Source organism: Nerophis lumbriciformis, linkage group LG11, assembly GCF_033978685.3.
Source record: "Nerophis lumbriciformis linkage group LG11, RoL_Nlum_v2.1, whole genome shotgun sequence".
Lineage (NCBI taxonomy): Eukaryota > Metazoa > Chordata > Actinopteri > Syngnathiformes > Syngnathidae > Nerophis > Nerophis lumbriciformis.
In genome coordinates this window covers 7,917,575-7,933,293 of record NC_084558.2, presented here as the reverse complement: position 1 = coordinate 7,933,293, position 15,719 = coordinate 7,917,575, and the positions used below count along the sequence as shown (strand labels likewise).

Genomic DNA, 15,719 nt, shown 5'->3' with positions numbered 1-15,719 from the left:
CACCAGGGGGCCCCCAAAAGCAATTAACAAAAAAATCTTATTTTTAATTTTTTGCATGTACGAGTCTGACTGATGATTTCTAAATGATCAAAGATATATTATTGTACAAAAACACAATGTTAGGTCAACAGAGTGCTGCTGCTGATCTAGGCTTAGTGATTCTTCCTGCCTCTCTTTAAATGTAAAGCTGCCTCTGCTGCACCTGTGACGTTTGCCGCCTGCTATGGCGTCACATTAGTGCCAAAAATCAGAGCGCATAAAAACTGTTATCGCGCGCTGATTCTCCACTTCGTGCGCGCGCGCGACACCCTTTTGCGCGCGTGTGGTGCCTTTTTGCGCGCGCGCCGTCTCGGTCTGTGCGCTGGCATGTTTCGTTTTGGCACTTTGGGGGCGGGTATGCTTAGACGGCCCCTTCTTTCTGATTGGTCAGGCGAAATGCTCAGAGCCAATCAGAAGTATAGCAGGGCGGGTCATCGTCAATATGTATCAAGATTGTTATAGGCGCAAAGTTTTCACTTCTTCTTGAACATTTGTTTTCTAATTTATGGAATTTCTTTTGATTCAGCCATAAAATTAATGAAATAATCTTTGAATTTTGTTTTTAAAATGTTAAAAATAGCCTTTTAATAATGTATTCTGAAACAGTTTAAAATAATCAGAGAACTGACTATCACTGACCCTACACAACTATGTTGCACAATTAAGTCATTTTTTTTTATAGCGAAAGAGGTAATTTCAACAGGTGCAGCATCCTATGTCATATCTACATGTAATAAGATTTGTAACAAGGCAAACCGTTTGTAAATTGGTCGAAAATCGAGCAAGTTATGGTAATTTAATTGGTACATGTACTAATTAAATTACCATAGCTTTGACATCAATGTAATGATTGAAGCTAGCTGTCCGAGGTAAGATGGCTACAACGTTGCTACGCTGGAGAATGATTGGTCATATGAAAAATGCTCAGAGCCAATCAGAAAGGAGGGGCTGTCTAAGCATACCTGCCCCCAAAGTGCCAAAAAAAAAATGACAGCGCGAGGAGAGATGCCAGGAGTACACAGAGAGCGCACAGACCGAGACGGCGCGCGCGCAGAAAGGCACCGCGCGCGCGCAAAAAGACACCACGCGCGCGCAAAAAGACACCACGCGCGCGCAAAAAGACACCACGCGCGTGCAAAAGGGTGTCGCGCGCGCACAAAGTGGAGAATCAGCGCGCGATAACAGTTTTTATGCGCTTGGATTTTTGGCACTAATGTGACGCCATATCTTTCCTCTCAGATTCAGACAGGACTGAGCAGGTGATCAGAGGACCACTGTCTATTAAGGAGAACTTTTCATTCCCCAAACGGCATGATGGCCGAAGTTTTCATTATCATTATACCTACAGACAGCTAGTCAATGGGGAAAAAGTCAAGCGTAGCTGGCTGACTTATTCAAGAAGTAAAGATGCAGTCTATTGCTTTTGCTGCAAATTATTTTCCAAAAAGTCCTTAAAACTGGCAGCCGAGGGACAGCGGGATTGGGTCAACATAGGTGCACTGCTGAAACAGCATGAAAACAGTGAAGATCATTGTAGCAACATGGTGAAATGGAAGGATTTTGCCTTGCGTCTTTCAAAGGGGAAAACTATTGATGAATTTAACTTCAGTAGACTGCGCTCTCTTTGTACAAAGTAAACATTAAATATGAACAATTAACTAAAAATGTAAACTAGTAATTAAAGACTAATATGTACAAGACTGATGAGACAAGATGACACTTTTACTGTAAATACAAAGCTTTATCACTTGGACTGTTCAACCCCAGGCCACTCTTGTAGCTGAATGTTTTCTACATTTTAAGATTAGGAACCATATGTGGCACTCTGGACATCATTCGTTCATTCATTGGTATTATTTATGTTCTTAACTGGGCCACCCCCATATCTTTATAAATGACATGTCATTTGTAAAGACATGCCAGGCTGACAATAGGATAATGTAAACAACACTGCCAGAGCCGCAATGAGTTTATAGTAGGTGTGTGAATGATCAACAATCAATATTATTGGCAGAAATAGAGGGCCCCAAAATCTAATTTTGCTTAGGGCCCCATGGAGGCTTGGGCCGCCACTGCGGAGGGCGCATTATATATAACTTTATTTTTCCCTTATTTTTTTCAAAACAATACAATAACATGATCCCGATTTATGTGGTGAAAACAGCTGGGATTTGCAGACTTGCCAAGGCATGGTTTGTGACTTCCTGTCTTGCTGACGGTGAACAGTAGCGTGGCTCTATCTTTAAGTTGTTTGAATTATTATCTGCTTTGTGCTTCGTTCTTGCTTGGGTTCTTGAGACTGCATAATCCTGTCTCGTCAAAATTCGGGGTCCATGACACGAACGCGTTTTATAAAACATCACTTTATACTGGACAGCGACATATAGAACTTTACCTGTAATGTGCTGGATTGTAGTATTTAGTAGACTTTGCATGCAGTTACGATTCTACCACCTTATATGGCTGTACTGTACAGACTACGGTGTGTTGCCTTAGCCAGGAAGTAGTCTTTGCCATTAAGTTAAATGTGGGCATTATTTTCTTTTGCTGAGCCCTACAAAGTGTTTAATCTGTAAGTATTGTATTTTTACCCCGAAAGGAACAAGAGGTAGAAAAATGGATGGATGGCTGGTATTGTATTTATTACACTCCAGCTGTTTCATTGCAATGAGCATTTTACTTGCAGTTTTCATTACAAATGTAAAGGTATTGAAATCGCCATGTGAAATTGCTAATGCTAATCTTTAGCATGTCTATGGCAAATCCAACATAATTAGCATCAAAGTAGAGCATTTTGAAAATTTGAGCCTGACTATAGTTTTGAGCGATTTATTTGTAACATTACCGAGAGGTAGTCCATCTGAGTGCTTGATTGCTTCTTTACCGGCCAAGTGCTTGAATCTGCTACCGGACGTGGTTGAGCGTGCAACAAAAGGTATCAAAATATGACACTATTTAATTTTTACAAGAATCGATACCCGGTAGTATCAACTGACTTTGTTCGGTACCTATAAATGTACTGGATTCGGTACCTATCCCTACTTGTTTTGCACTTAAACAACACATCTTTGCTGACCTATTTCCCTATACAGAACAAATGCGCAACTGCATACCAGCTATGACGGGATAGTGATGGGCGAGTCAGCCATGGTGAACAGCAGCGATGTTGGCAGTCTGCTTGAGTTCACGTTCAATGTGAGTCACCTCCACCACTCATCTTTTATTAGACCTACAGTATAGTGTATATTTTACCCTTCGAGGTTCATTACAGCAAGTTTGTGGTGCAGCCATGTGCAGAGGTGGATGCTATTTAGAGCAACAAAGTCACACTGCATGTTTCTCTTTTTCTTCCACCCTGTGGTAACGCTTTTTTTTTTATTCTTACACTAGGTCAACATGAGGGGACAACCTCTGGGGGACTTGGGGACCCTGGCTGTGGAGTTTGAGTGGCCCTTTGAGGTGTCTAACGGCAAGTGGCTCCTGTACCTGACCCAGATCATCGTTAAGGGAGCGTCAGAGACCGAGTGTAGACCACCTGGAGACGTTGTCAACCCTCTCAACCTCACTGTGAGGCTTCTTTTGACACAACACCTTTAATCGGTCGATGATTGTTGCATGTCAGTCCCTCCGAGATTTTGCGATGTTGCGATCGCGCCAATTCACGCAAATTCAACCAATCCCGGCAAATTATGCGTGTCCTCGCAGTCCAATCCCCGCAGTTTCCCCGCATATTTTGGCCTATCATGGACATTTTCTGCAATCGAATTTGTCCTAGCAGCACTCAAACGCAACGCAATTGTCTAACCAATCAAATGGCTCCTTGCATCGCCCCGCGTCTTCACTTCTTTCTCTACATTGACAGAGATGTATTCATTCACTCATTTAGTACTCATCATTCACTCATTTTACCCACAAAAATCACAGCTACAGATCGCTTTTAACAGTTACTCTCACCGAAAGTGCGAATGAACAACTTTCAACTTCATAACATGCACAAATGTGCAGGAGAGCAGACATCAGACAATAAGACATACTAATAATAATAATTAAAACAAGACAGCCTTTGGTGGCATTTTACAAACTATGCACAACAGTGTGGTAATTGTAAGGTATTCCAGGTCGGAGGTTCAACCAACTCTGAGTTTAAACCTTAAGTCTGAGTTGATATACCCTCAGATGGGAAACTGTGAGTGTTGGGTTCAAGAACAGCTAATCTGAATTAGTTCAATCAATCCTGAATATGACAACTCTGAGTTAAGACCACAATAAAAAAAACAGGATCAATGGAGCACTGATTCTATGATTCACCATAGCTGAGGCTGGAACTGAAAGTGCTAATGCATGTTTATGGTGAGTGTGAACACTTTTATTAGAAATAAAAATAGTTCAATAATATTGGATTGAAGTGACATGCGTATTATTGCTTTAATGTTTAATCACATTTTCTTATTATCTCACAGGTAAAAAACAGTGCAGCTGTCATGGCCTGTAACGTCAGGTTTTAGCTTGCCCGTGCGTTTTTTCCGGCGGCACGGTCTCCTTTGTTTTTCAACTCCATTACCTTGCTTGAGTAGTAAAAGAGACTTTTCTTACCAGCAAAAAAAATACAAATAAAGACATTTAAAGGCTTACTTGTCACAACAAGAGAAAAACAAACAAAAGTAGTCGCATGAAGCGAACAATGGATCAGCGCCTACTAAAAGGCGAGACGGGTATAAATGGGAAGCTTTTAAACAGGAGGGAACACAAATCATTACAGGAGACAGGTGTGGGAGATCAATAAACATGCCAGCAGATGGCACACACTGTTGTTTAGGATACAGTATGTATTAAATACAATATGTTTAAACTTACACAATATGCAATATGGCAATGACATAAAAAAGTACAAAGTTGACAACACATAATAATATAAATTAATATAGTGCAAAAGGTAATGTATAGTATATAATGCATGATTGTCCAGTTTTGCCTGAAAGGGAGTGGGAAGAAGATAATTTATTTAATCCCACCCCCAGTCCTCCATTCAGTGATTATTCACATGAATTTCACTCTTACTTTGTTCAAGGATTATAAGTTAAAGTTAAAGTCCCAATGATTGTCACACACACACTAGGTGTGGTGAAATTTGTCCTCTGCATTTGACCCATCCCCTTGATCACCCCCTGAGAGGTGAGGGGAGCAGTGGGCAGCAGCGGTGCTGCGCCCGGGAATCATTTTTGGTGATTTAACCCCCAATTCCAACCCTTGATGCTGAGTGCCAAGCAGGGACGTAATGGGTCCCATTTTTATAGTCTTTGGTATGACTCGGCCGGGGTTTGAACTCACAACCTACTAACCACTAGGCCACTGAGTAATACAGATGTTGTATCATAGTGGCATTACCACAGGTAACAATAATTATTACACTGTAACAATAATTTGTATCAACAATGTAGGAATAATGAATATACTAGGGGTGTGGGAAAAAATTGATTCGAATTCGAATCGCGATTCTCACGTTGTGCGATTCAGAATCGATTTTCATTTTTAAAAAATCGATTATTTTTTATTAAATTTATTTAAAAACTTTTATTCATTTTTAAAAAAAAAATTTTAATTAATCAAGCCAACAAAAAAATACACAGCAATACCATAACAATGCAATCCAATTCCAAAACCAGACCCGACCCAGCAACACTCAGAACAGCAATAAACAGAGCAATTGAGAGGAGACACAAACACGACACAGAACAAACCAAAAGTAGTGAAACAAAAATGAATATTATCAACAACAGTATCAATATTAGTTACAATTTCAACATAGCAGTGATTAAAAATTCCTCATTGACATTATCATTAGATATTTATAAAATAAAAAATAAAAGAACAATAGTGTCACAGAGGCTTACACTTGCATCGCATCTCATAAGCTTGACAACACACTGTGTCCAATATTTTCACAAAGATAAAATAAGTCATATTTTTGGTTCATTTAATAGTTAAAACAAATTTACATTATTGCAATCAGTTGATAAAACATTGTCCTTTACAATTATAAAAGCTTTTTACAAAAATCTACTACTCTGCTTGCATGTCAGCAGACTGGGGTAGATCCTGCTGAAATCCTATGTATTGAATGAATAGACAATCGTTTTGAATTGGAGAAAAAATCGTTTTTGAATCGAGAATCGTGTTGATTTGGAAAAAAAAAATCGATTTATAATCGAATTGTGACCCCAAGAATCGATATTGAATCGAATCGTGGGACACCCAAAGATTCACAGCCCGAGAATATACCAACAATGGTAATCGACAACATAGCAATAATGGTAATAGACAACATAGCAATAATGGTACACAATAAATCATTTATTGAAAATAACTTTAACAGGCATATACAGTATAGTATATCACAAAAGTGAGTACACGCTTCAACGATTTTTACTGCAGTACATATTTTCAAGGGAAAATACTTGAAATGAAGATTGGATATACTTTAAAGTAATCAGTGTACAGCTGGTATGCAAAGTGGCATTTCTATAGTAATGTCCTTTAAGATTATTTGTATTGTTTACTTTTCTTTACTTTACTTGTGAAGGCTGAGATATAATTTTTAGTCTTTTGCTTGCACTAATACACGTGGACATTTTTGTTTGCAATGTTGGTCAGATGCTTTTCTTAGTCTTTTTTTTCATTCATTACTTTTTCTTCAGCAAATGTCCCTTTTATAACTACAGAAGGAAATATACAACAATTTATCGCATCTTTCCCTTCCTCCTGCGGTTTTATTGCAACAAACACCTCCATAGCATTTTTCGGGAAGCACTTCTACAAATTAAGGCATCTCAAAAAAGACCTGCGAGATCCTGGGGAAACGGATAAATTGCTGTCAATGTTCAACATTTTTTAATTTAAGATGAAAATAAAACATATTTGGTCAAATAATGTACTTCATAGGTCAGGGTTACAAAAAAAACTTCCAATTTTAACTATTATTTATTATATTTAATTATTTTTTATTTTTTTAAATAAGCCTTAAAGCATCGCAACGTTTGCTGCAATGTTTTGAAAATACTGCCGCGAAATCACAAATATTAGGCCACAACTATCACAAAAACTCCTGGAGGGACTGCCATCTATATCATTATATTGTGCAACTATACACTGTAAAACTTTTCATCGTATATTCGCAGCAAATTACTGCCTAAAATGTAACTATTACTTTTTAAAGCAATTTACTGTAAATGCAGAGCTTGGGGTTTTTTTACGGTTAAATAGAATAAAGTTACACCTGAATGCTTCAAATGCACTAGTTAATTAATCTCTTGGTTTTACATCATAGTTACTGTGTCACTTACTGTACAAAAATGTGCATTCTACAGAACCCCTTATAAGACAAATCAGTTTGAATGTGAAGTGAAGTGAATTATATTTATATAGCGCTTTTCTCTAGTGACTCAAGGCGCTTTACATAGTGAAACCCAATATCTAAGTTACATTTTTAAACCAGTGTGGGTGGCACTGGGAGCATGTGGGTAAAGTGTCTTGCCCAAGGACACAACGGCAGTGACTAAGATGGCAGAAGCGGGGATCGAACCTGGAACCCTCAAGTTGGTGGCATGGCCACTCTACCAACCGAGCTATACCGCTCCTGTATGTGTTATGATATTACGCAATATGATTACTGTATTTTACTGTGAAATAACAAGTAATTGCTGTAAAATATAAGGATATCGTATTTTTTTTAATTTTTTGTGATGTTGCAGTACATTTTGATTACAGTATTTTACTTTAACTCAACGTATTGTTAAATGCTGGAATCCTGGTAAATGTTTACAGTGTACCTAATGTAAGTGCAAGTCTGTGAGCTACTGCTGACTTTGTATGTTCATTTTTGGGCGGAAGATTTGACCACACTGAAGCTTCACTGAGCCACAAATAGAACGCAGAAGAGACAATTCTATTCTGAGAGCAATTTCCTGATCAAACCCCCGTCATTTTCTCTACGCCTCTGATGTCATCAGTCTGCTCTGCTTCCCTTCCCCAGTTGTCAGAAAGTGGATCAAGACGTGTAAAGAGGCAAATCATGACCGATGATTCCGATGATAAGCCGCAGGTCGTGGAGCCGCAGGCAACGCTTTCCGTGCTCACGCCGCGAAAAGAATCCTACTTGTTGGTGAGATCTCTACCAACCTTTCTGTTATACCACACTGGTGCTGCTGTGTGGTGATGCCTCTTTTTTTGTGTTTGCAGGAATGCTCAAAGGGCACGGCGAACTGCGTGACCTTTACTTGTCCTCTGTCAAACATGACCAACTCATCCACGATTTATGTCAGCGCTCGTTTGTGGAATAGCACCATGCTCGAGGTGCATTCACGGCTCACACTCATAATCTATAATCATAATCTATAATAGCACACCACGCTGAACGGCGTGTAGAAACTTTAAAATTGTGTGTACTATTAGTGGGCGTGTTGCGTGTGATCTACTAACTGATAACTGGTGCAGACCGCCCGATTTAAATTGTTTTTTTTGTTTACTACGCCGGCATTATGTGCCCATGAAGACACTCATTTACTGCGCATTCATTTTGTTGTGCTCACCAGCCTGTGGATTGTGCAATGTTAAACAAGCAGCACGCGTCTATAATCTGTAACATCTTTTCTGCAATATAGAATTGCAATATAGACAAGAGAAACTATTTTTAGCACACTGACGGCGCGCTCTGCTGGGAGGCGGTGGACCATCACAACACTGCAGCCCACTCATGCCTATGGAATGATCCAAACGAAAATGGCAAAAAAGACATTCTTCAGAATATTTCCTAAATTAAAAAAACAAACAGTATTTAAAGCACTAGCAGACATCCAAAACGCAACAATTGAAAAAAAAAAATGCAGTTTCTTAGGTCATTCAGCAGCTATGAAAATATGAAATAATATTGCTGAATAAATTATATTCATCCATCCATTTTCTACTGTTTGTCCTTCTCAAGGTCATTTTTTTATTTCCAAGAGTCCAAATATGTTGACACACACACACGTAGGACAATGGATTCTCTGTCCAGCTGTTTTTGCAGCGCGATCCCCTGTTTACTCACAGCTAACTGTCAGTCAAATATTGACTTTTCTAATTCCGTCCCATTTGACCCTCCATAGAAATCTACCGGTTATTTCACTGATTCAAAACATTCACTTTGTCTTTTAAAAATATATTTTCCAAAAAAGGGTCTTGACACATCTAATATTCTGGTCTTTGTGTGTTTTATGGTATATTTGTTATTTCTGCTGCAGGACTATCCTTATGCTTTGTGGGTCAAAGTTCGAGGTGAAGCGACGCTGAAACTCATCACAGACAAACCAACGATTAAGATGGACAGCCAGACTGTGACGGTAGCACAAATCCCCCTTTTTTGTTTGACCAATAATTGATTCATTTCGTGCAAGATGACGATTTGTTCTGCCGTGTATTTTAGTTCACCGTGGACATCGAGCCCGTAGCAGGGGTGGAGACGCCTTATGAACTTCCACTGTGGATCATCATCTCTGCTGTGGTAGCGGGAGTTGTACTTCTGGGAATCATCATAATTATACTTTGGAAGGTGAGACATACAGGAAGTTGATTTCTACACACAGTGAACAGCTGCAAATGTCTCCAGACTTCCTCACCAAAACCATATCCCCAGTAGACACTGTCCTACATGTAGTTTAACGTCTGACATCCTCCTCCGCCCCCAGTGTGGCTTCTTCCAGAGGGCCAGCAGGCGGGAGATGTATGAGGCCAAAGCCCAGAAGGCTGAGATGAAGATCCAGCCCTCTGAGACAGAAAAGCTCACGGAGGACTACTGAGACCCTTTATGGGTCCTCCGACCGCACACACCGGTGGGCTTTTGGGTAAAAATAACAAAAACAGCCCTTTACATGAATCATCATTAGAGTGTGATTCAATTTATTGCTTCTCTTTTTGGCTTTGTCTAACATCTTCTTGCCTTCTTTCCAGGCTGGTCTTTAAGCTGTGTATTATTGTGTGAATGTTGAGAGACCATATCAAAAATAATGCTCGACTAATTTAACAAATTGTACATTTTTTGGCGCACTTCCATTCACTTTCTTATGTCATTCTCTATGTTGCTCACAACCTTCACAGGACATGTTGGCAAGGTATCAGGTAATTGCTATGATATGCTGTGATGCATCAAGCAATCCAATTAATTGTCATATACATACAACAACCTCTCAGCATTTACATGTGTTTTATGATGAAACTGTCATTTCTGGCTGTTAAATTTCAGCAGCTATTTAGTTTGTTTGTATATCTTCTCAATGGACAATACAATAAGAAGTGAACTTGGATATACTTTTTAGCGTTGGCAGTGTACAGCTTATATATCAGTACAGTTGTCGCTGTTGATTAGTTCCAGACATGACCACGATAAATACATTTTTGTGAAGTAGTAAAAATTAATTATAGGATTCATTAATTATATATCAAATATTTTCATAGCTAGGGCATAAAAAACTGTTTACTATGACGACTGATACACTATATTGCCAAAAGTATTTGGCCACCTGCGGGGTTAAGGGGGGAGGAGTATATTTATAGCTAGAATTCACTGAAATTAAAGTATTTCTTATATATATATATATATATATATATATATATATATATATATATATATAGTGCACAGTAATGAAAACACATTTGTTCTACTAACTGTACTGCACTTGTTGCTTACTTTAAAAAAAAACAAAAAACACTTACCTTTCACTATTTGAGTAGCCTTTGTTCTGCCATTCGAGTACTGTCGAGCGATCTCTGAATCCGGGAACATATCCTTCACGGATTTGTTGAAAACATCCGCAAATGAGAACGGGATGTTGCTCGCAAGGTGGCCCATAATACTGCTTCTCTGACCGTTCATGAGTGACTATATTCATTTGGCCACCGTGTTATGGGTTATAGATAAACCTATGGATAACGGAGACATATACAAACCCCGTTTCCATATGAGTTGGGAAATTGTGTTAGATGTAAATATAAACAGAATACAATGATTTGCAAATCCTTTTCAACCCATATTCAGTTGAATGCACTACAAACACAAGATATTTGATGTTCAAACTCATAAACTTTTTTTTTTTTTTTTTGCAAATAATAATTAACTTAGAATTTCATAGCTGCAACATGTGCCAAAGTAGTTGGGAAAGGGCATGTTTACCACTGTGTTACATGGCCTTTCCTTTTAACAACACTCAGTAAACGTTTGGGAACTGAGGAGACACATTTTTTAAGCTTCTCAGGTGGAATTCTTTCCCATTCTTGCTTGATGTACAGCTTAAGTTGTTCAACAGTCCGGGGGTCTCCGTTGTGGTATTTTAGGCTTCATAATGCGCCACACATTTTCAATGGGAGACAGGTCTGGACTACAGGCAGGCCAGTCTAGTACCCACACTCTTTTACTGTGAAGCCACGTTGATGTAACACGTGGCTTGGCATTGTCTTGCTGAAATAAGCAGGGGCGTCCAGGTAACGTTGCTTGGATGGCAACATATGTTGCTCCAAAACCTATATGTACCTTTCAGCATTAATGGCGCCTTCACAGATGTGTAAGTTACCCATGTCTTGGGCACTAATACACCCCCATACCATCACAGATGCTGGCTTTTCAACTTTGCGCCTATAACAATCCGGATGGTTCTTTTCCTCTTTGGTCCGGAGGACACGACGTCCACAGTTTCCAAAAACAATTTGAAATGTGGACTCGTCAGACCACAGAACACTTTTCCACTTTGTATCAGTCCATCTTAGATGAGCTCAGGCCCAGCGAAGCCGACAACGTTTCTGGGTGTTGTTAATAAACGGTTTTTGCCTTGCATAGGAGAGTTTTAACTTGCACTTACAGATGTAGCGACCAACTGTAGTTACTGACAGTGGGTTTCTGAAGTGTTCCTGAGCCCATGTGGTGATATCCTTTACACACTGATGTCGCTTGTTGATGCAGTACAGCCTGAGGGATCGAAGGTCACGGGCTTAGCTGCTTACGTGCAGTGATTTCTCCAGATTCTCTGAACCCTTTGATGATATTTCAGATCGTAGATGGTGAAATCCTTAAATTCCTTGCAATAGCTGGTTGAGAAAGGTTTTTCTTAAACTGTTCAACAATTTGCTCACGCATTTGTTGATAAAGTGGTGACCCTCGCCCCATCCTTGTTTGTGAATGACTGAGCATTTCAAGGAATCTACTTTTACACCCAATCATGGCACCCACCTGTTCCCAAGTTGCCTGTTCACCTGTGGGATGTTCCAAATAAGTGTTTGATGAGCATTCCTCAACTTTATCAGTATTTATTGCCACCTTTCCCAACTTCTTTGTCACGTGTTTCTGGCATCAATTTCTAAAGTTAATGATTATTTGCAAAAAAAAAATGTTTATCAGTTTGAACATCAAATATGTTGTCTTTGTAGCATATTCAACTGAATATGGGTTGAAAATGATTTGCAAATCATCGTATTCCGTTTATATTTACATCTAACACAATTTCCCAACTCATATGGAAACGGGGTTTGTATAATAGTCTCCTTTTCAGGTGAGAGGACGCTAAAGGCAGTGCCTTTAAGGCACGCCCCCAATATTGTTTGTCCGGCTGGAAATTTTGGACATTACTACTTGCCGTAGTTTTGAAGCAATGCATGATGGGAATCCGGATGTTGTGTGTCAGTGTATTAACGTGCCGGCTGGAATAAACACGCGCTGATAAATAGCTCCGTGCCTGCCTACTTTATGGCTTATAGATAAACCTATGGATAACGGAGACATATATAATAGTCTCCTTTTCAGGTGAGAGAGAGGACACTAAAGGTAGTGCCTTTAAGGCACGCCCCCAATATTGTTGTCCGGGTGAAAATCGGGAGAAATTCGGGAGAATGGTTGCCCCGGGAGATTTTCGGGAGGGGCACTGAAATTCAGGAGTCTGCCGGGAAAATCGGGAGGTTTTGGCATGTATGACGCTGATTAAAGTCCATTTGTGTAGTATTGTTCCTTGAGAAGGTGTACTCGCTTTTGTGCGATACTTGTAACTTCTCTTTCCTCAGTTGGATACTGTGCTCCCTCCCCTCGCTTTCTCTTTCCTAGCTCTCCATTTCTATGGCGGATCTAAATCTCCCAAATGTTGTTCTCCAGCCGCCATTAAATCTTGGCTCTCCTTTAGTCTCTCATGTCACTTCTTTTCTCCCCAGCTTGGATTCTTCAAGCGATCCCTCTACTACCGGATAATGCCAAAGCACCGGGGGGTGAAAATTTGCAAGGCCGATCGCTATCAGGCCAATGAGGGATTTGAGCCTGAGGAGCCGTGCAGAAAGCATTGGATCACCAACTGGACAGAGACGCAGCATTTCTACTACTGAGGCCTTGACTTGGAACCCTGACTGTTCTGACGCAGGCCAAACAAAGAACATTGGCCCAGTAGGGACCACCTGTGGATTAAATGCACTGACTTTTTCCAGACTTCTCAGTGCAATATATTAAACTGTGTTTCTTTTCTGACATTGAATGAATTGGCGAATTCAGGACTTTTATGTTTTTAATTGAAAGTTTTTTTTGTTTTTTTTTTGTTATTCCTCAATGATTGTAAATATTTTCGCATCTGGATCGCTCATTTCCAGGCTTTAATACCCAGCCCAGCTGACCTCGTGTACAGATATCCTGACATGTTTGTTTTCTATGTTTTATTCCAAGTTTTCAGGGACTACTACTTGCATTCTCTTGGTAGGAGATCGGCTTAAACCCCCCCCCCCCCAGTAAGATGCAGCCCCTCGCTTGATGACTATTTATTATACATGTTTGTGTCAACACTGAATTTATTAGGCTAAATTAATGAATTAATCTAAATAATTCATTGCAGATGGCCAAAAATATGAACACATTTTAATGAGATGATCATAGCTTTACGTGCAAAAAGAAAATTCTGAAATACAGTACAGGCCAACATTTTGGAGACACCTTCTCATTTCAATGCGTTTTCTTTATTTTCATGACTATTTACATTGTAGATTGTCATTGAAGGCATCACAACTATAAATGAACACATGTAACAAAAAAAGGTGAAATAACTGAAAAAATTATTTTTTACATGCACCTGGGGATAAGTTGATTGGCAACACTAAATTGGCCCTAGTGTGTGAATGTTGTCTGTCTATCTGTGTTGGCCCTGCGATGAGGTGGCGACTTGTCCAGGGTGTACCCCGCCTTCCGCCCGATTGTAGCTGAGATAGGCTCCAGCGCCCTCCGCGACCCCAAAGGGAATAAGCGGTAGAAAATGGATGGATGGATGTTTTATATTCTAGTTTCTTCAAAATAGCCACCCTTTGCTCTAATTACCGCTTTGCACACTCCTGGCATTCTCTTGATGAGCTTCAAGCACACCTGTGAAGTGAAAACCATTTCAGGTGACTACCTCTTGAAGCTCATCGAGAGAATGCCAAGAGTGTGCAAAACAGTAAATAAATAATGATAAATGGGTTGTACTTGTATAGCGCTTTTCTACCTTCAAGGTACTCAAAGCGCTTTGACACCACTTCCACACTTACCCATTCACACACACATTCACACACTGATGGAGGGAGCTGCCATGCAAGGCGCTAACCAACACCCATCAGGAGCAAGGGTGAAGTGTAATCAGAGCAAAGGGTGGCTATTTTGAAGAAACTAGAATATAAAACATGTTTTCAGTTATTTCACCTTTTTTTGTTAAGTACATAACTCCACATGTGTTCGTTCGTAGTTTTGATGCCTTCAGTGACAATCTACATTGTAAATAAAGAAAAACCATTGAATGAGGTGTGTCCAAACCTTTGGCCTGTACTGTACATATAAATGAACGTTCACTATCCCTTCAATTTTCACTGAAGACTTGTCGGCGAAGACGGTGACACGGGGAGGGTTAAGCCATGCGGACGCCACCTTCGTGCGTCACTAAAAGTGCTATTTTTTTAACTTAATTGTTTTTCTCGCCTTCTTTGTCAAAGTGCTGGCACTCGCAACTTTCTTTGGCCCCATTTTGCAGCGGTACTCAATAAAAAAAACTAAAGAAACTGAGTCACCAAAATGTCGGTTTCTTTTAGGGGTGTCCCAATACTATATTGATATCAGTCCGATATCGACAAAAAACAAGTATCAGATTAAATCAGTTTGCATCTAAAATCTTCGATATGAGCTCCGATAATAACCCCAAGTGCCAGTTAACATCTAAATGTCCTCCAATAAACACACAAGGTTGGTCTTTTCTTGTATTTTAGTCAAGTCATTTACAAAAGATAAACATGGTTGACTGTAGGTTACTAGAAGCTAGCAACTACACAACAGCTAAGCACACAATATCACACAAGCTTGACATAGTGTCCTAAATTGAACAATATTGCAATCTAAACACTTTAGTCTACATAGAAAAGTATCAAATAACTATAGTCATATACTAATAAGGTTGAAGATTATTAGAAAGTATCCAGTAACAAATGTGTCCGCATTATTCAATTTGATGCCCTTTACTTAATTATTGTGGCAATTAGGTGTCGCAGAAATAACAACTCCCTCCACTTTAACTTAAAGACTGCATAAGTCCATTCCAGATGGTTTAGAATAAATGTTTGTTTTTCATAATTAACATTGTTCTCAGTTTGACTAATTTCACTTGATCAAGCCT

The 15,719-nt window shown here is 39.5% G+C and overlaps 1 protein-coding gene across 2 annotated transcripts in view; it reads left to right on the top strand.

Moving 5' to 3' along the window:
- itga3b (integrin, alpha 3b) overlaps positions 1-15,111 on the top strand; it is an 88,235-nt gene extending 73,124 nt beyond the window's left edge. Inside the window, exons 19-26 of one of the 2 annotated variants that reach the window (XM_061967527.1) lie at positions 3,132-3,234; positions 3,430-3,606; positions 8,069-8,197; positions 8,275-8,388; positions 9,315-9,413; positions 9,497-9,622; positions 9,759-9,902; positions 13,258-15,111. In XM_061967527.1, the coding sequence (XP_061823511.1) occupies positions 3,132-3,234; positions 3,430-3,606; positions 8,069-8,197; positions 8,275-8,388; positions 9,315-9,413; positions 9,497-9,622; positions 9,759-9,869 (859 nt within the window). In that variant the 3' untranslated portion in view covers positions 9,870-9,902; positions 13,258-15,111. Of the gene's footprint in view, positions 1-3,131; positions 3,235-3,429; positions 3,607-8,068; positions 8,198-8,274; positions 8,389-9,314; positions 9,414-9,496; positions 9,623-9,758; positions 9,915-13,257 lie in introns of both variants that reach the window. The other variant, XM_061967528.1, reaches the window with a different exon arrangement.
- Positions 15,112-15,719: the final 608 nt, after the last annotated feature.